The sequence below is a fragment of the Monomorium pharaonis genome, chromosome 3 (assembly GCF_013373865.1).
Source record: "Monomorium pharaonis isolate MP-MQ-018 chromosome 3, ASM1337386v2, whole genome shotgun sequence".
NCBI classification, from domain to species: Eukaryota; Metazoa; Arthropoda; class Insecta; order Hymenoptera; family Formicidae; genus Monomorium; species Monomorium pharaonis.
In genome coordinates, this window is record NC_050469.1 from 23,773,670 (window position 1) to 23,790,346 (window position 16,677).

General features: G+C 28.0%; 1 protein-coding gene across 5 annotated transcripts; it reads left to right on the forward strand.

Moving 5' to 3' along the window:
- Nucleotides 1-1,487: 1,487 nt before the first annotated feature.
- LOC105832096 (inactive ubiquitin carboxyl-terminal hydrolase MINDY-4B) lies at nt 1,488-16,051 on the forward strand. 5 transcript variants are annotated; one of them, XM_012672734.3, is made up of 12 exons: nt 1,488-1,987; nt 6,302-6,528; nt 6,700-6,826; nt 11,992-12,077; nt 12,215-12,432; nt 12,880-13,087; nt 13,566-13,631; nt 13,973-14,043; nt 14,186-14,336; nt 14,629-14,831; nt 15,155-15,307; nt 15,695-16,051. In XM_012672734.3, exons 2-12 carry the CDS (start codon nt 6,514-6,516, stop codon nt 15,738-15,740), a joined length of 1,344 nt encoding a protein of 447 aa, XP_012528188.1. In that variant the 5' UTR covers nt 1,488-1,987; nt 6,302-6,513; the 3' UTR covers nt 15,741-16,051. The 5 variants fall into 5 exon arrangements, with proteins under 5 accessions (XP_012528188.1, XP_012528192.1, XP_012528187.1 ...); XM_012672733.3 differs by lacking the exon at nt 1,488-1,987 and adding an exon at nt 4,676-5,821; XM_012672732.3 differs by lacking the exon at nt 1,488-1,987 and adding an exon at nt 4,676-5,211.
- Nucleotides 16,052-16,677: the final 626 nt, after the last annotated feature.

Sequence of the window (16,677 nt, forward strand, 5' to 3'; positions counted from 1 at the left end):
AAATCTTTATTATCTGCTACTTGTTAAATCTGAGACCATAAAAATGTTTATAAAATATAAACATTTCTAAAATATTTAAATAATTATAAAAAATATTTGTACATTTTATATAATTGCTGTTTGGATAAGTGCATTATAATTTGCAGCAAATAGATGAAAAAATATGTTTAATTTTAAGTTTTGCAATTAATTATTCTTAAATTTAATCGGCCGATTAAGCTAATACTGGAAATAATGAGACTGACTCTTGCACTTATATTTTAAATGCGCTTATAAGGATATTAACGCGCCTTTTTTATCGTTTTATCTTTATTATTTATCAGATATATAACAAGGATAGAATAATAAAGAAACATACCCTAATATCTTATAAATGCTTTAAATACGGACCGTATTCTCTAAATTGCAATCAGTAGATATTTACTGATTTACATAATTGTGATAATCAGATATTCACTGTCTTTCAGTGATTTTCACTTCAGAATTAGTATTATCACTGAAAGTATATTATCACTGAACAGACAGTGTATTATCACTGAAGGATTAGTGTATTTATTTCACAAATTAATAAGCGATAAATGTTCATGAGAATGTCACTGAAAGTCGATGTATTTTCACTGATTTTGTCAAATTTTTACTGATTGTAATTTAGAGAGTAATGTTTTAATGTCAGTAAATATAAATAAACATTTTAATGTAAATTCTCATTCACTGTGGTTTCTTTTTCTCTCAAAATTTTCTTTAAACTATCAACACGCTCAATAAGCAAATATTTACTAAAATCTACAAACTCGTTTCTCTTACGAAACTTGGAATCAAAATAACAAGTAGGATATTCTCTTAAATATTTAAATCTGGGTAGCAATCATGTAACACTTTTTCCCTAGAGCAAAAATATGAAAAGTGAAAAATTTCTCCATTAACTTTAATGATAAAATTTTTCACTTTACGCGTTTCCGCCCTAGGGAAAAAGTTACATGATCGCTATCCAGATTCGAATATTTAAGAGGATATCCTGATTTGAAAGGTTAAAATAAATGTACGTGTTTTTTGGAGTAGTTTTTAACATAAAAACACATTAAACTTTGTATTCTTTTACTAATATTTTAAAAAATAATGTTTTAATTTTTTTCAAATTAAAAGAAATATTACTTCTTCGCCTGTTATATGCTGATTATTAAGAATTAGCAAGAAAAATGCGCAAAAACAAGTGATAACTTTTTTATTCTAAAAAAAATTTTCTTGTTAGAAAAATAGTTATTATTGGATTATTTATAACTAAGTGAAAAAACTTAAATTTAACAAAATGGTAGCTTTTGTATAAATTTTTTTTATTTATTCTTAAAATCATAATTATTTTTTAACACAAAAATAAAATAAAGCATATTATAATTATTCCAATTTGAATGAAAGAGAAATATATGCTGTAGGTACATAAAAAATTTGTTAATATTATTATTGGTTTCCAAGAATTTGTCGCGTGAAACTAGGAAAAAAATAATTTCAAGAAAAATAGTTTTAAAGTTTAAATTTGTTTTTTTTTTAATGACAATTTCCTCAAGATCGCATCAATTTACCCTGTAAAATACAATTCGTTTAGATGCATACGTAATAAGACTGCGGGCTAGCAAAGGATTACTTATGCAATTTCCATGGAAGTGTGCCAAAGACAATGTTCTAAAGTAATTGGAGTATTTTTACTAGATAAGCATGCACTTGCCCTAGGTGGAGCTTCTATTAGCTCGAATCACGAAAGCTGTTCTAAAAACTGGCTCAGCTTGGATTCAGATTTCTTCCTTGTAATAAAGACCATCCTTTACGGCGGAAGTGCGATAATACGTAAACTGAAACTGTCGCACCGGTCTCGGTATTTACATCTCAATTGTATAATCATTGCATAATCAAGAATACCACGACTCAATGGGGTTCCTTGCATCTGTTTCCAGCCAGTAAAAGTTTGGAACAGGATGAAACAATCAATTATAAGGTAAAGGGTTTCCTTGACGTAGATTGAACTTGTTCTTCAGAATTCATTAAAGATAAAATTCTTCTCCCACCTCGATTTCGAATAAATTTATGTGCATAATTGCATTCCGTACGCAATTTAAACATACAATTATAAAAGATATATAGTGTTTTGAGAATTATATTAAATTATATTTCACAATTTGTCTATATATGCTTTTGTTTTATATATTAGCATGGTGCATTCTCATATTATTTAGTAATTAAATTTTAAAAAAATTAATTTGCCCTTAGACACATAATTAAAATAAAATATATAATTAAATTAATTGTTATTTTATTACATATAAAGAGCATAATTTTAGGTTAAAAAAGAGAATATTAAAAGAAATAGATTCATAATCATTTTTTATGTAATATAAAAGATTGCATAACGTATGCGAAAAAAAATTTAATATAATAATAAATAGGATTGCAATAACAAATTCCACATGTCTTCCTCTAATCGCGAAACATCAAAGAATCTGAAGTATAAAAACTTTTATCTTAAATTTGTGCAAAAGTAAGAATAAATTATCACAAAACTTTTCTTACATTTGATTACATTAACTTGTGTGATATAAAATACTTATTTTCTATTTTAATTTTATTCTACTTAAAAATAGATTTGTACGATTTATATTTTTCCTTGAAATTCTTTCTAAGGAATATTCGAATCCCAAGATTCGTAAAATAATCCATTACAAAACAAGGATTTCCAAAATAATATTACAATTAATCACACAAGACAGTATGTGTCACACTAATAAATGTCATAATTAGAGTTTCCATGCTATTCTATTTTGTACTACTGTTTTATAAAGTTTATATAAGGTTTAAGTAAGACCTACACTTCGAACTTCACGAGCTTCAAGCAACATTACACAAATTGAGAAAGAAGCATATGTTTCTCCTTCATACGATGAAAGTTTTCCATTTTCTCAGACGCGCCTCAACGATCGATCATCCGCGCGAGATATACGATCTTTGCCTCGCCTGGCGTAACCCGTGCAGAGCTGATCGATCATTAAGCTCGCCTCTCGTTCGTTCCGGTGCACTCGCACGTGTGCATGCATTGCACGGCTCCTGGTACTACGCCACACGGTTTTTCGCTGTCCAATTTCATATTCGCACCAGTATCACATATGTACGTATAGACACCGCACACAGGCAGACAGTTGCATCAGCACCTTGGTGCATTCTCGTGTATAAGGCACGCGGGGTGCACGTCTATTTCAGAACGCGAACTTGAACTTAGACTCGTTCAAAGCGCGGACTCGTAAAAGGATGATCAGGAAATTGGCAATTAGGGACAAGCAAGAAGTTCAATTCGTTTCGACCACGAGAATGGCGGGGAAATCAATTTTAAGGATACTTCGGTTTCCTTGTTATCCTCTGTGTATTATATTCCCGTCAACTGAATCAGTTAATTGAATCTTTTAATCGAACGAAAAATCGAAAGATGATAATCCGATTGATATCTTTCAGATCTTAAATGTCATACAGGTAATTCTGGAAGTATGGTTCTAATTACGTAATTCGACATTTCTCTAAAATAGTTTTAAATTAAAAATATTACATAAATAATATATTAATGTAATTATTTTTGTTATAAAATAGCTATAAGCTTTTTAAATAAAATTACTATTTTGTAACACATATTTTTATCGCAAGTCAACAATTTATTAAACCGTATTTGTGTATATCTTCACTATTCTTTTTTTTGTTACTTACACCATGAGAGAAAAATGTCGAAGTTTTGAGAATCAAATATTTTTTATAACGTCTTCTTCAATATTTATTTGTTATAAAAAAATTTATTTGTAAAAACAAATATATATTTCTAGGAAATGCATCTCATTTTTCTTATTAATTGGCTTATTTCTTAGGAATAAAGTTTTTGGAGTAAAATATATAATATTTCCCATTAAAAATTTTAATTATTTTTCTCTAGTAAATGGTTTATTTAAATAGGGTAAATTAAATGTTTTATTTTTAGTAAATAAATTATTTATTTTTACGCACAGTGAATGTTATCTCTTTAAATAAGGTATATTTTACAGAAATATATTTTAGAAGTACATAGAATATTTTACCGAAATGTATATTTTGTTTTTACAAATAAATTTTTTATAACAAATAAATATCGAAGAAAACGTCACAAGAAATATTTGATTCTTAATACTTTGACATTTTTCTCTCAGTGTATAATTCTGTAAAATTTTCGAACAATATTTTTAATTAAACTTTGATATCTCATTTGTTTTAGAATTTGATCAAAATTTCTTATTAAATTTTCTTTCACATGAGTGTTCAGATACATACATCTCCATTTCAAACAATCTGATTATAATTTGTAACGGAAACTTTGATGCGCGAAAGGATTAAATACACGCATTATGCGTTAGTCGCATATGGAGCGGAAGAATCATACAAGGAAATACGCACGCCATTCCAGTCAGTTATAAATAGTTTTTCTCGATGGTGAAGGTAACTGTTGCTCATGAATCAACGGCTTTCTTCGGCGCGTGATGGAAAAAGTTGCAAAAGTTCGAAATATTAAGTCGTACTAATAAACAAAAAATACAAATACTGAATCTTAAATACCACAATAATGAGCTTTGTTAAATTTTTTAAATTAATATTTTAAATTACATTTTAAAATAAATTAAAATATATCATATATCAATTAATATTTTGCCAAGTGATTAAATAACAGGATGTAATGATTGAAGATTATAAACGTCATCTTATTTTGCTTTAATGGAGTGAATTTCTAAGAAATATTATAATATTCAAGCAATTATATACTACACACACTTTTTTCTACCCTAACCCTGAAAAATGCAAGTGCTTCAATTTCTTTCTTATATCACGATTTGATTAAATTCATTTCTAAGCCCAACTTCATTTCCGATTGTCTATAAAACCGGCACGAGAATAGCACGAAACACATGCAAAGATGCGCAGCTCCGATAGATCTAGATAGATAAGACGATTCGTACTCTACACATCTGTGCCGAATACAATAGCTTTAGATGTAGAGCAGTACGTGCTAGGTGTTACGCAGGTATAAAAGCGTGATTCAGGCACGTCGAAGCTAGCAGTACACGTGTAACAATTAGACGAATAATTTCCTTTAACCGCGATTCATCCATTTTACAAGCCATCTCATTATAATCCATCAAATAATACCTTGATATATTGGTATATACATGGAATACCTTGGTTTTTTGTCGCACACATTTAAAATTTTTAGAAATTTAAATTGCCTTAACTTGTACATTGATAAATTTTTTTGCTATTTAAACAATTTAAAATATAATAAACTATTTAATAAAATAATTTTAAAAATTGTAAACTATTGAAACGTTTAAACTATAACAAATTTAAAATATAATTAAAAGCTGTAAACATATAAGAAAAGTATTAGATATTGATAACTTGATCGGAAATTACTTTCAAAGTAACAGCTTAAAAGAATATAGATTACTTTTAGCTTAAAAATTTTTAATGGTAATTAACAAGCATGATGCATAAGATGGGTCGATACATCAATTTAATTATCGGCGAAACTGTTGTGTTTTCCTTCTGAACCACCCTGTGTAGGGTGCTCGCGCGGCATGATCAGCTGAGTCAACTCGGGGGTGTTAGTTAGAGTTATTATTTCTCGCCGTACGTCTGACTGCACATCTGTCAGTTATCGCAAGTCAATGAAAGTACAAACAGCATTGTTATTCTCACCGACATACGTAGCACTCGATGTGATTAGATTAAATACCCGGCATGTATGCGAATGTTACACCCACATAAACAAGTATGTAATGTATAAATAAATGTAATTTGAATTTGTTAAAATATTAACTAAAGTTCTAAAAAACAAGTTTATAAAATACATTTAATACAAACTAATGTGCATGTATAATATTTTAATATAATATAATATATTAAATATAAAGAAAAATAAAAATATACAAAATAAAATAAATAATTTAAATCGACACTTTTAAAATTATTTTACAAAAGAGACAACATTTTTTAAATAATTATTCGAATTAATTACTAAGTAATACAAGAATACTAATTTTAAAATAAAGTAAAACAATTAATAATTATTACAACATAATAATTTTGCACAAATTAACCTTAAGATTAGTTATTCTTCTGACTAACACGTATGTACATATATGTATTTAAATCACTGACATCTCAAAGATTACCGAACGAACATACTACATAGAACTTCGCATTTCAACTTTTAAGCGCGAACGTTTTAAAGCCTAGCATTGATTACCAGAAAGCCACCGGGAGAAACTGCAGGCAAGGCACGTTATTTTTCCTACATTCCGTCTTCGGCGGGCAAAATGAGAAAACGCGAGATCACCGCAGCGAGTGAATCGACGCGTTTCTGCGGAAGTCATGTCGGTTAAGGAACTACCGCTGAATGGAAACGAATGGAATTTTATGAACCGTCGAGCTGAGTCAGGCTGTGGATCATAAATTTGACGCATGAAGCGGAAGAAGGTATATATCTTCCGGAACGAAGAAACGTATCGATGAATGATCTTAACATGTAATTGTTGACACAAAAAAATAACTGCAATAATGTCCAGCAGCAATATCTACGGTTATTGGTGGTTTAAAATTCTTTAAACTGTTGAGTGCTTTAATTTAAGTCTTGAAATAAAAATACAGCAAGAAATGACAGAACCTGTGATGGAAGAGAAAGAAGCCACTGTGGCAAACGCGACATCCACCTGCGATAAGCGACACTGTAAGGAGATGCGGAAGGAGAAGCTACCCCCATATCTTCGAGACAAAGGTATGAAATCTCTAAATATCAGAAAAATATTTAAGTTACAAAAAACAATTTTTTATTTATTATGATTGTTTTAATTTAATAACATGCAATCCGCGATTATACTCTAAAATTTAATTATAAATGCCAATTTAAATTATTTAAGAATATTTAATTAACTGTATTTAATAATTAGTACATATATAATTAGTATATATCAAAGATAACTTTTTATATTATTTTAAACTTAAAAGTTTTTCTTTGTTTAAGTTTTACTTTTTTTCTGCAATGAGACAAATGACATAATATTATATTGTAAAAACTATACTAAAAATATAAAGTTTTAATTACAATTTAATATTTAATAATTTATTTAAATTACAAAAATTACAATTTAAATTGCAAAGATTAAAATTGTTATATTTTTGAATTTAATCTCACATATATATTCAATTATATATGTAAATAAATTTAAGTGTTAAAGTAATCTTTCAATAGTAAGTTTATAAGCATTCTGCACTAAATTGAAGTATTAATTAACTAAAGCAACTTTCTCTTTCCACTACTATTGCAATAATCCTCATTTGTACAAACCAATCATGAACTCAAATTTAACGATGTATGAAAGAAGAGCAGCAATTGCTTGACGAAGTATTACTTGTGCATATTTTTGTACGTTAAACGTTTTATTGACTGTGAATAATATCAATGTGCTGAGCGATCTATATATTTAAAACGAATATGACAAAATGTTTCAAATATTAAAAAGACTACTTTTTTACAGCTTTATTATTTGTTTTTAAAACAAAAGAAAATATGAAATAAAAGAAAATGTATGTATATTTAAATATATAAAATTTATTTACTTTTTAAATACATCATTTTATTGTTTACTAATAAAATATTTTATTGGTTTAAAGTTAAACAAAAAAAAAAACATTTTTTTGCTTTTAAACTAAGTAGGTCATACAAAATTAATATATTAATAGCTCTATAAAAAATAAACCTTATCATTGATAAACCCAGCAAATGCTTCTTTGCTACTTTTTTATAACTATTTTGATTTTTTCTACATTAACAATCTGTATTATAAGTTCTTATAATCTTGTATTATAAGTTCTTACACTCTTTCTATTTTTCTGTTTTGTAGCAAAAGAGATTGTCTGTAAAAAAAGATGAAAGGCTAAAATAATATTATAATTTTATTTTATTTTTTAAAAAGCCTCCAATATAAATCCTTGTAACTATGTCTCATAATAAGAACATATAAAAAGAGTTTCATATTAAGAACATAATGCATATAAAATACTTACAAGATTATGTCAGAAAGAATGACTTAAAATGTTTTATTCAATAGTCTTAAATACAGTAAATATTTTATTAGATTTAAATGTAGTAATACATTTTATAAAATAATCATAAATTACAAAAACCTTGTTAATTTGTGTATTATGATACCTTTTTGACATACAAAATTATTAAAAATTTTTACAATCATAAGCAATTTACTTACTTATAGTTTTACTAGTTCAATTTTCTGTCATTACGCAAGCTCTGCTTTTAAGAGTTAAAATGGTAAACGTTATCGTTAAATTTTAACTCTTATAAACTAGGAGAAATTAGGTCTCATGTTAGGTACATACTAGGAACACTTACCTTATATCTCTTTACTTCTGATGTTAAATCTATTCTCTTCGCAAACTGCTTTAAAGTCATGATTCTTTTAGTTTTATAAAAATTTACTTACTTGCAAAATGCAAAAAATTTTATTTTAAATTTGGAAGAATATTTTATTTGCAAAAAGTTATTAATGTTTACCATATTTTGTATTTCTATGCGTATAAAATATAATCTTTTATGTGTAAAGATATTTTTGTATTGTAGTTTTTTTTAAAATAATTTTTTAAGTTTAATTTCTATTTATCTGGCTGTAAAACAAAATTTACTTTTAATTATATATATTTTAATTATATTTCAAAACATAAAAAATACTTATTTACTTATTATTTACTTTTTTGTATTGCCACAAATATAATTATTAAAAATTCTATGAAAGTATTGTATGCATAAATTATAAACATAAATGTTATAATAACATTTGTTATTAAAAAATATTAGAACATATTATTAATATTAAATATATTTTTTTCCATTTTACAATAACTTTACTAGAAAGTGTCAGTTGTAACAAAAAATGATAAAAATTCTATCAATCTCAGAATATTTATTTTTATAAAAAATAGCTTAGCTAAATATACAAAGATAAAGATTTTTATTAACATTATTTTTATCCACTGTATCCTAAAAAATTTCAAATGTGTATGTATATATGTGCGGGTGTAGTGCACGCGCACGTATGTATGTGTGTATGTAACATGCATCTTCATTATAACTTTACTTCTTCCTTTAATGTGAGCTCATTTGCCTCGTTAAGAAAATAGAACACAGAGTAAGGATGCGAACCAATGTAAAGTATAATTCTAGGGAACGTACGAACGTATACACTAGAACGTAAATGGTTGAATAGATCGATAAGTATGCTTCCTCGAGAGGCGCCTCACAAACGTAAATTAGGGGCGCGATATATCGGGGTGTGCAATCACCGAATGCAGATGGCCGTTCCGGCGCGAATTCGTAATCCGATATTTTGATTGCACGCGAACACGCGATCGCTTTCGAGCTACAAGGTAGTCGAAAGGCCGTACCAAATGATATATAAGTCTTCGCTATCCGAAAATGGCCGATTATAGCAGCTTCTGTTGCCACCCTCGTGATCTTCTCGATATCAGTCAGACTACACTTTACGACATCTATAAAAGACTGACAAAATAAAATCGGGAAATTTTTTTATTACACATATGCTAGCACGAAGAGAACTATTGTTATACTAACACTATTTTTAAAAATATAATTTTTAAAAGTCCTTTGAAATAATGCGATAATATTTTCTGATGTAAAATGATTTATAATAGTGTAAATCTTGAGAAGTGATAGATTAAGTAACATAGTATCAAGTATTATTTATTATGTTTAAGGATAATAATTATATAAAAATTAAAACTTTATACTATATTATTAAAAATTTTAAAATAAAAAATCTCTATGTCCTTATATTTAAAAAAACTTTTAAAAAATGTTTTTTAATTAAACATTTTTATACTCTGTTTCATCCTATGTTATAAATACTATCCCTCTACACTCAACACTTATGTATCGTGAAATAATCATTAAGCCTTTTATATTCTCTACAGTAATTATTTTATATAAGTTGTAATACATGGTTGCATTATTTACTGCATTTTAAAAAATCAATTCAATTTACTATATGTTGTTAATATCAATAATAAAAAAACTGAAATTACCATACAATACTAATATAACATAAAAGCACAACAGAATAGTTATGAACAAGTCGCCTTTATTCATTTTTTTCTGACTTCTACGGTGTAAATTCTCGCACTTAAATACTAGAGTTCCCTATCAAAACAGCAATTACGCTTTTATTTAAGCTTCAAGCTTAAGGTAATAAATATAGTGTATGCAGCTAATTTGATGGAAAACCTTGTACTACGATTGGCACATTCCCGTACATTATTTTATTAATTTTCTGTCAGATCCATCAAGGTCCATAACAATCGATCAGCTATCCAAACTGTTTTGAGGAAACAAGAAACTTGCTCCCCAAATTTACTTTATCTTACTCGCCTGTATGTTTGCCACTGTTATACCCAACGTACACGCGAGAAGTCTAAAGACCTGAGCGTATGTATGTATAAACAGAATCGTGTTAAACTTCTCCTAAAGCACTCGCCAGTCTAAACACGAGAAACACAGGAACTTGGATAACTTCGGCTACTGTTACGTCTAGCACTGTTACATGCAACAAAATAACTAATGTTTTAATTATCCCCAACTCACCCCAACAGAAAAACACACTTTAAACAATCCTTAAACTTTTGCCCAATCTTGATTTCATCTTTTATCGTTATAAACTTCGTAATTATTTTAATATTATTAACTTTAATATTGTATATAATGTATGTTAAGTTAAAAAATAGAAGATGACACATAAATGAAACAAACTTGTTTCGGTGCTACAGAAGTGCAAATTCTAGAATGTTTTCTTATTTTTCCTTTTTTTCTTTGCTATTTTACTTTTTGCTTCTTTTATTCTTTCTTTTATATTTTTATATCTTCTTTCTCTCCTTCTTTATTTTTCTTTTTATTTTTCTTATTTTTTACTTATTATTTCCTTCATCTTCTCTCATAAAATCCTTCTTTCTTTTCTAAACTTTTTAGCTCTTCTTTATTTTCTCTTTTTGTTTTTTTTTCTTTTGAAAATAAATCACCAGGTAATTCAATTATGCCAATGACTGCACTTACCTGCGCTCAAATTCTAGCTCGGAGTACGGCATGGTAAATAGACATTAGTAGGCCATGTCTATCGTTCCCACCTGGCGTGTCTCTTTTCGGACGTTTCGAATTGACACCTTAGCGTGCACGACCGGCCTAAACGTTCCGATGCGACGTATTTTCATGAGATACCTGCACGCATAAGTGCCGCATATCAGATCCTATATAAAGGAACGTGCGGATTCCGGCACGATCTCAATTGATATCCGATATTCTGCCAGCGTAGTACCAATGGGTGACATCTGGCTGCAAAATTACTCTTACCGGAGAAACCGTTTCTTACATTTTTAATACTCGAATCGTGCATATTGCACAAAATAAAAAAAATAATATCGTCAAATAACAAATTGAAGAAATTAAACAAAGTTATAAAATCATTAAATGCGTAAAGAGAAATATTCGTATTACTGTTACGTGTACCTAATGTTATTTAAAAACTAACAATAAAGAAAATAAAAACTAATTTATAAAACCAATTGTAGCAAACCAAATTAATGTTTATGCATATATTGTATAATAGAATTTTTCTTTATATATGTAATATAATATTATAAAATAATCAACACTCAACTGATACTTTCAATAGCGTCAATACTTTTAGTATTATATAAATTAAAAATATATTTGAAGAAGAGAATGTTGCTGTCGACTCGAGCAGCTCGATATGCTGCTCTTATGGCTGAACCCGACGAACTCTATCCAGGTGTACAAAAGCTTTAGTTATAAGCTCTGCTTTATTTTGTGAAAACTAATATCTTTTCGGGGTTGTATTTCAGAAAGGATACTCTACCCACGTAATACGAGAGCCCTACCAAAAACATCCGTTATCGGAGGACAACCTATCGAAGAAGAAACGTGCATGGTAATTTTGAAATATATAATTTTTTTTAAATATAATATAATAATAAAATACTTCTCTAATTCACATATAAACCTTTTAAAGTTTTTATTTAGTTAATAAAAATTAATTATTATATTAATAATTTTCTGCAATTGCAGACTTTAAGAACGCTGGTCTTTGGTTCTTGCGCAAGTCCACCTAAAGTTGAATGGGCAAGAACTGGATTGACTTTGCGACCATATGGTCAAAGTTTAGCATTTGGATTGAGAACGCCCAGAAACACAACAAGAGGCCTCGTCACCGCAGTTCAAGCTGTTATGCTAAAGCACTTTTTGTTCAAATGCGACAGGCAAGATCTACGTGCAAATCCCGAGACGTAAGTGCCTTTAGACTAATTTATACCTTTATATTTAAAAAAATGTTCAGATATTATTTTATTACTGTGTGTGCAAATAAAGTCTTTCTCGACCAGAAAGTGGCAATAAGTAATGAGTAATAAAATGACAATATATAAATAATATTTAAGAATATCAAATAATAAATAACAATATTTACTATAAAAATTTTTATAATTTATATATTTTGTATACAATAAAATATTTATAATAATACAATTTTATATTAAATCTAACTGTAAAGTAATTTTATTTTTTAATTTTTTAAATATATATTCTAAATATATTTATAAATTTAAAAATTATAAGAAAGTTTAAATATCTTTTAATAACATTAATAAAAAGCGGTAATTAAAATATTAGATAAATGAAATTATTGTACGGAATATACATCATAATATAATCAAGAAAATTCCTTTTAATTGCAGCTTGTTGAAACCTTCATACGATCGACAGATCGAAGTGTTGACTTCTGCGATATCGGAGATTATTTGGCGTTGTGCAGGTGGCTTCTCTGTGTCTACATGTCCAAATGTCGTCAACAACATTGTGCCAAAGGCCATAGTAGCTTTACCACAGGATACACCATATCTTCAACATAGTGTACACTATTTTCAAGATGGTTTAACAGAAACGGTACATTTTCCCTTTTCTAATCTTTCGTACTAATAATCCAAATAGACATTTAAAAGACTCGCTTATTAGTAATTTCAATTTTTAATAATGTTCTTAATTATTTTTAATTTTAACACTATACATTTTTTATATTATAAATAAAATTAAAATTAAAATCGAGTAAAAAATTTTAATCTTGATCAAAAAAATAAATTATAACAAATCCTCGTTCAAAAAAACGATTTAGTTATGCACTGATGCATCCACTTTATATCTATCACATTAACGAGTAGCGCGGTGAAATCTAAGCTTTCTCGTTTAATTAATTTACGACGAAACAGAATATGTCTGAAATAATAGCGTCGGTATTCTGCCAAGTGTGTTAGAGAATTGTTTCAAGATTGCGCCATATATCTTTGTCCGTACGGTTGACAATCCATTTTCTACGACGTTATCAGATTCAAGTGCACTCCTTGTGAAAGGTTGCTTTGTACTTTAGCTGCATCTTTTTGAGTTCAATTCCTTGGAGGATCTTGAGATATTTGTCAAGAGATACTTGTACTTGGTAAGTATTTGCGTGAAGAAACTAAAGTACTTGACGAATTGAATATCAGACATTGCACAAGACATTATCGGAGCAAATTTAAAACTTTTTTTGATAGAAGAAAAGATTTCATCAATTTTATTATTACATAAAAAAACTTACATTAATATAAATTAAATACTTTATAACTTAAAATGTGTCTTTATTTCTGATATTGTGTAGAAAAAATTAAATTCTATAAAGCATAATCATAAAGCATATTTTTCTTGAAGAAAATATAGACAAAATACAGTTAAAACAAAATATGTGAGCTTTTTATTGCTATTATTATTATTATTATACATTTATTTTCGTATCTACAGTTTCACGACGAAGGTGGACCTGGAGCAAAGTTACTTTTATATAGTGCAGTACTTTCAAGAGGCCTTTCAAAGTAAGATATTTTTTCCTGCAAGTTTTTTAAATAAAATATTCTATTTTAAGTTGAAAAATAAATAAAGGATTGCTTCAATTAAAAGTTAAATACTAATCAAATACAAATTACTTTAATTAATATTTTTAAATTTGTATTTCAGAATTCGAGCCGATTTAGAAGATCCAAAGACATCGATCCTTGGAGGATGTTCGGAAGAGGGCCCGATCAGTGTTATCATTTTGGTTTTAACTGGTCGTGCTTCACCACATCTTCACAACGGAGTGGTTCATGTTGGTGACGAAAATACATACGTAAGTTTACAATAATGTAGCTCGTTAATATTTTACGTCTTTATTATACATATTATAATTACGTTTGTGTAAGATATTATACTATATTTTCTATAGAAATTAATATAAAATTTCTATATGTATCATAATTTAAAGTTTTCACGACCATTGACGTTGCTTCCAATAGAAAGGGCTTCCGGATTTGTGGCGCAACGCTATACTAGAACGCGACATATATTCGGAAACCCTTTTCTATTAAAAAAAAAAAGCTTGTTCATTTAATATTGATTTAACGTAATTAATTTAAAATAAGGCTGTACCGCAATGGGGCGTTCTTATAAGAAGCGAAGTGGGATTCTTAGTGCACGAAGGCGATATAAGCAATATAAGCAAACAACCCGGTTCTCGATTAAAGACTCCCAGTCTTCCAATATGGGTGACTCTTTGTCTCGGTCATCACGGCGTACTCTTCAATACGAATCGAGAATTATTAAGGAATTATCATGCAGAACGACGGTATAATTAAAAATTAATATTAATTTTTTAATTTTTATTATCAGTATTATTACTATCACAATAATTATCTTATTAATTATATTTTATATATGTATAATATATGAAACTTCTTAAGTAGAATTAATCAAGTATATGCAATTTATAAATAAAAAAGAAAGCTGTTATATTGATTATATGAAATATAAAGTATAAAAAGAATATATATGTAACTATATATAGAATTTTCTAAACACAAAAATAGTTTTAAATATAAAAAGCGCAACTTTTTCTTAAACTGTCTCAAAGAAATATTGTCTATTACTCTATTCTATACATGTTAAAAGGTTCGAAGTACAATATTTCACCTGCGGTGGCAGTCACGCTACGTTGACGGTGGATACCAGGGCAAATGAAGCTTCCGGGGGATCAGATGCTGCTGCAACAATGGAAACCGCGGATATCGCTGCGACACCGTTAGAGAAACTCATTCGATCCAAGTTAGTATTATTTAATAAATAATAATAAAATACTAAAACTTTAAGTAAATTTTACTTTTCCTAATTTTACAAGAATTTCACATTTGGTTCTATGCTTAAAAACATTCATCCTTTAATGATTGAACTTAATTACTTTAATAAATAATCTTAGAAAACTTATATACATATACTTTATGGTTAATATAATACAGCAATTTTATTTGAAAATTGTATTTACTTTTTCTATTAATTATAGAAGTTTTTTAGTGCGAAGAAAAGAAATCGCTATTGTCTTCTCGATTACAAAATGATCATGCTATATCCGCGAAATCGCTCGAGCGTTACTCGTAAACAGTGCAGAATTCAAGGTATCACTTCTTCTACTTATTGTTCCACGCTGCTCCAAAGGTGGCAGGATGCCCTCATACAATGGAACGGAACGCCAGTGATGTGAAGGATACGAAAGGATGACAATCAGACCTGCTCTTCCATGTTAGGTCATGTATCCGTGGTTCCGCGTGATGCTAATCGATCAGTGCTTATCGATCACGCGCTTATTCCAGCAAAGGCTTCTAATTATCATTAATGATATAAGTCTCCGTAGAAATTATATATGTCGCAATGTCTAACGTATTTCACAATTTTTAATGTGTAATAAAATTCTCCTTTCTTAGTAGAGATAGCAGTTCTTTGTAGATATTTGTGTAACGATTAAGAAGCTTTGAAATATTTCAATTATCAATAAATGCAGGCTGTGTTAATAAATCTCATGTCTGATATAAACAATATATTATAAGAAAAATATCTTTCTGTAATTGTTACGTTTAATATCGTACTTACAATAAATACTATGCTTCTTTTGTAAAATTGCAATGTCTTTATTTTATTTAAAAAATCAAGATTTATCTTTTATGATTTTACACATACCTATACTCAATCGTAAACGTATGCGTGGAATGAATTAAAACCTTCTCTAATAAAAAGTCAAGTTTTATTTCTTATTAAAACATAAAATCCACACATAAAATAAATAAAAAATTAAGCCTAAATTTAATACTAACAATAAATTATTCTTGGAAAAAAGTGGATACTCAGATATACCGTTAGTTAATGATGAACAAACTTCCCGCGATCGCGTGAGAAACGATGTTTTCTTTGACTCATGTGCATATAATCACAATGCATTTAATCAACTAGAGGGATATAAAAGGTTTTAATTTATTCACTATTACTATTAATAATTTCGCTCAAAACATTTTTTTAATATCAAAATTTTTACAGTATTCTTTTATGACAGTATTCTTTACAGAATACTTTTAGTATTCTAATAAAAGTAATTAACATAAATAGAAACAATTTTAAAAAATGACAATTAAAAAATTATAAAAGCG

Bases quoted from the DNA above. Each gene is read 5' to 3' on its own strand.
- LOC105832096 (XM_012672734.3), top strand. The intron at 12,433-12,879 runs GTAAGTGCCTTT...TTTTAATTGCAG, and splicing joins CTACGTGCAAATCCCGAGAC to CTTGTTGAAACCTTCATACG. The intron at 14,337-14,628 runs GTAAGTTTACAA...ATTTAAAATAAG, and splicing joins TTGGTGACGAAAATACATAC to GCTGTACCGCAATGGGGCGT.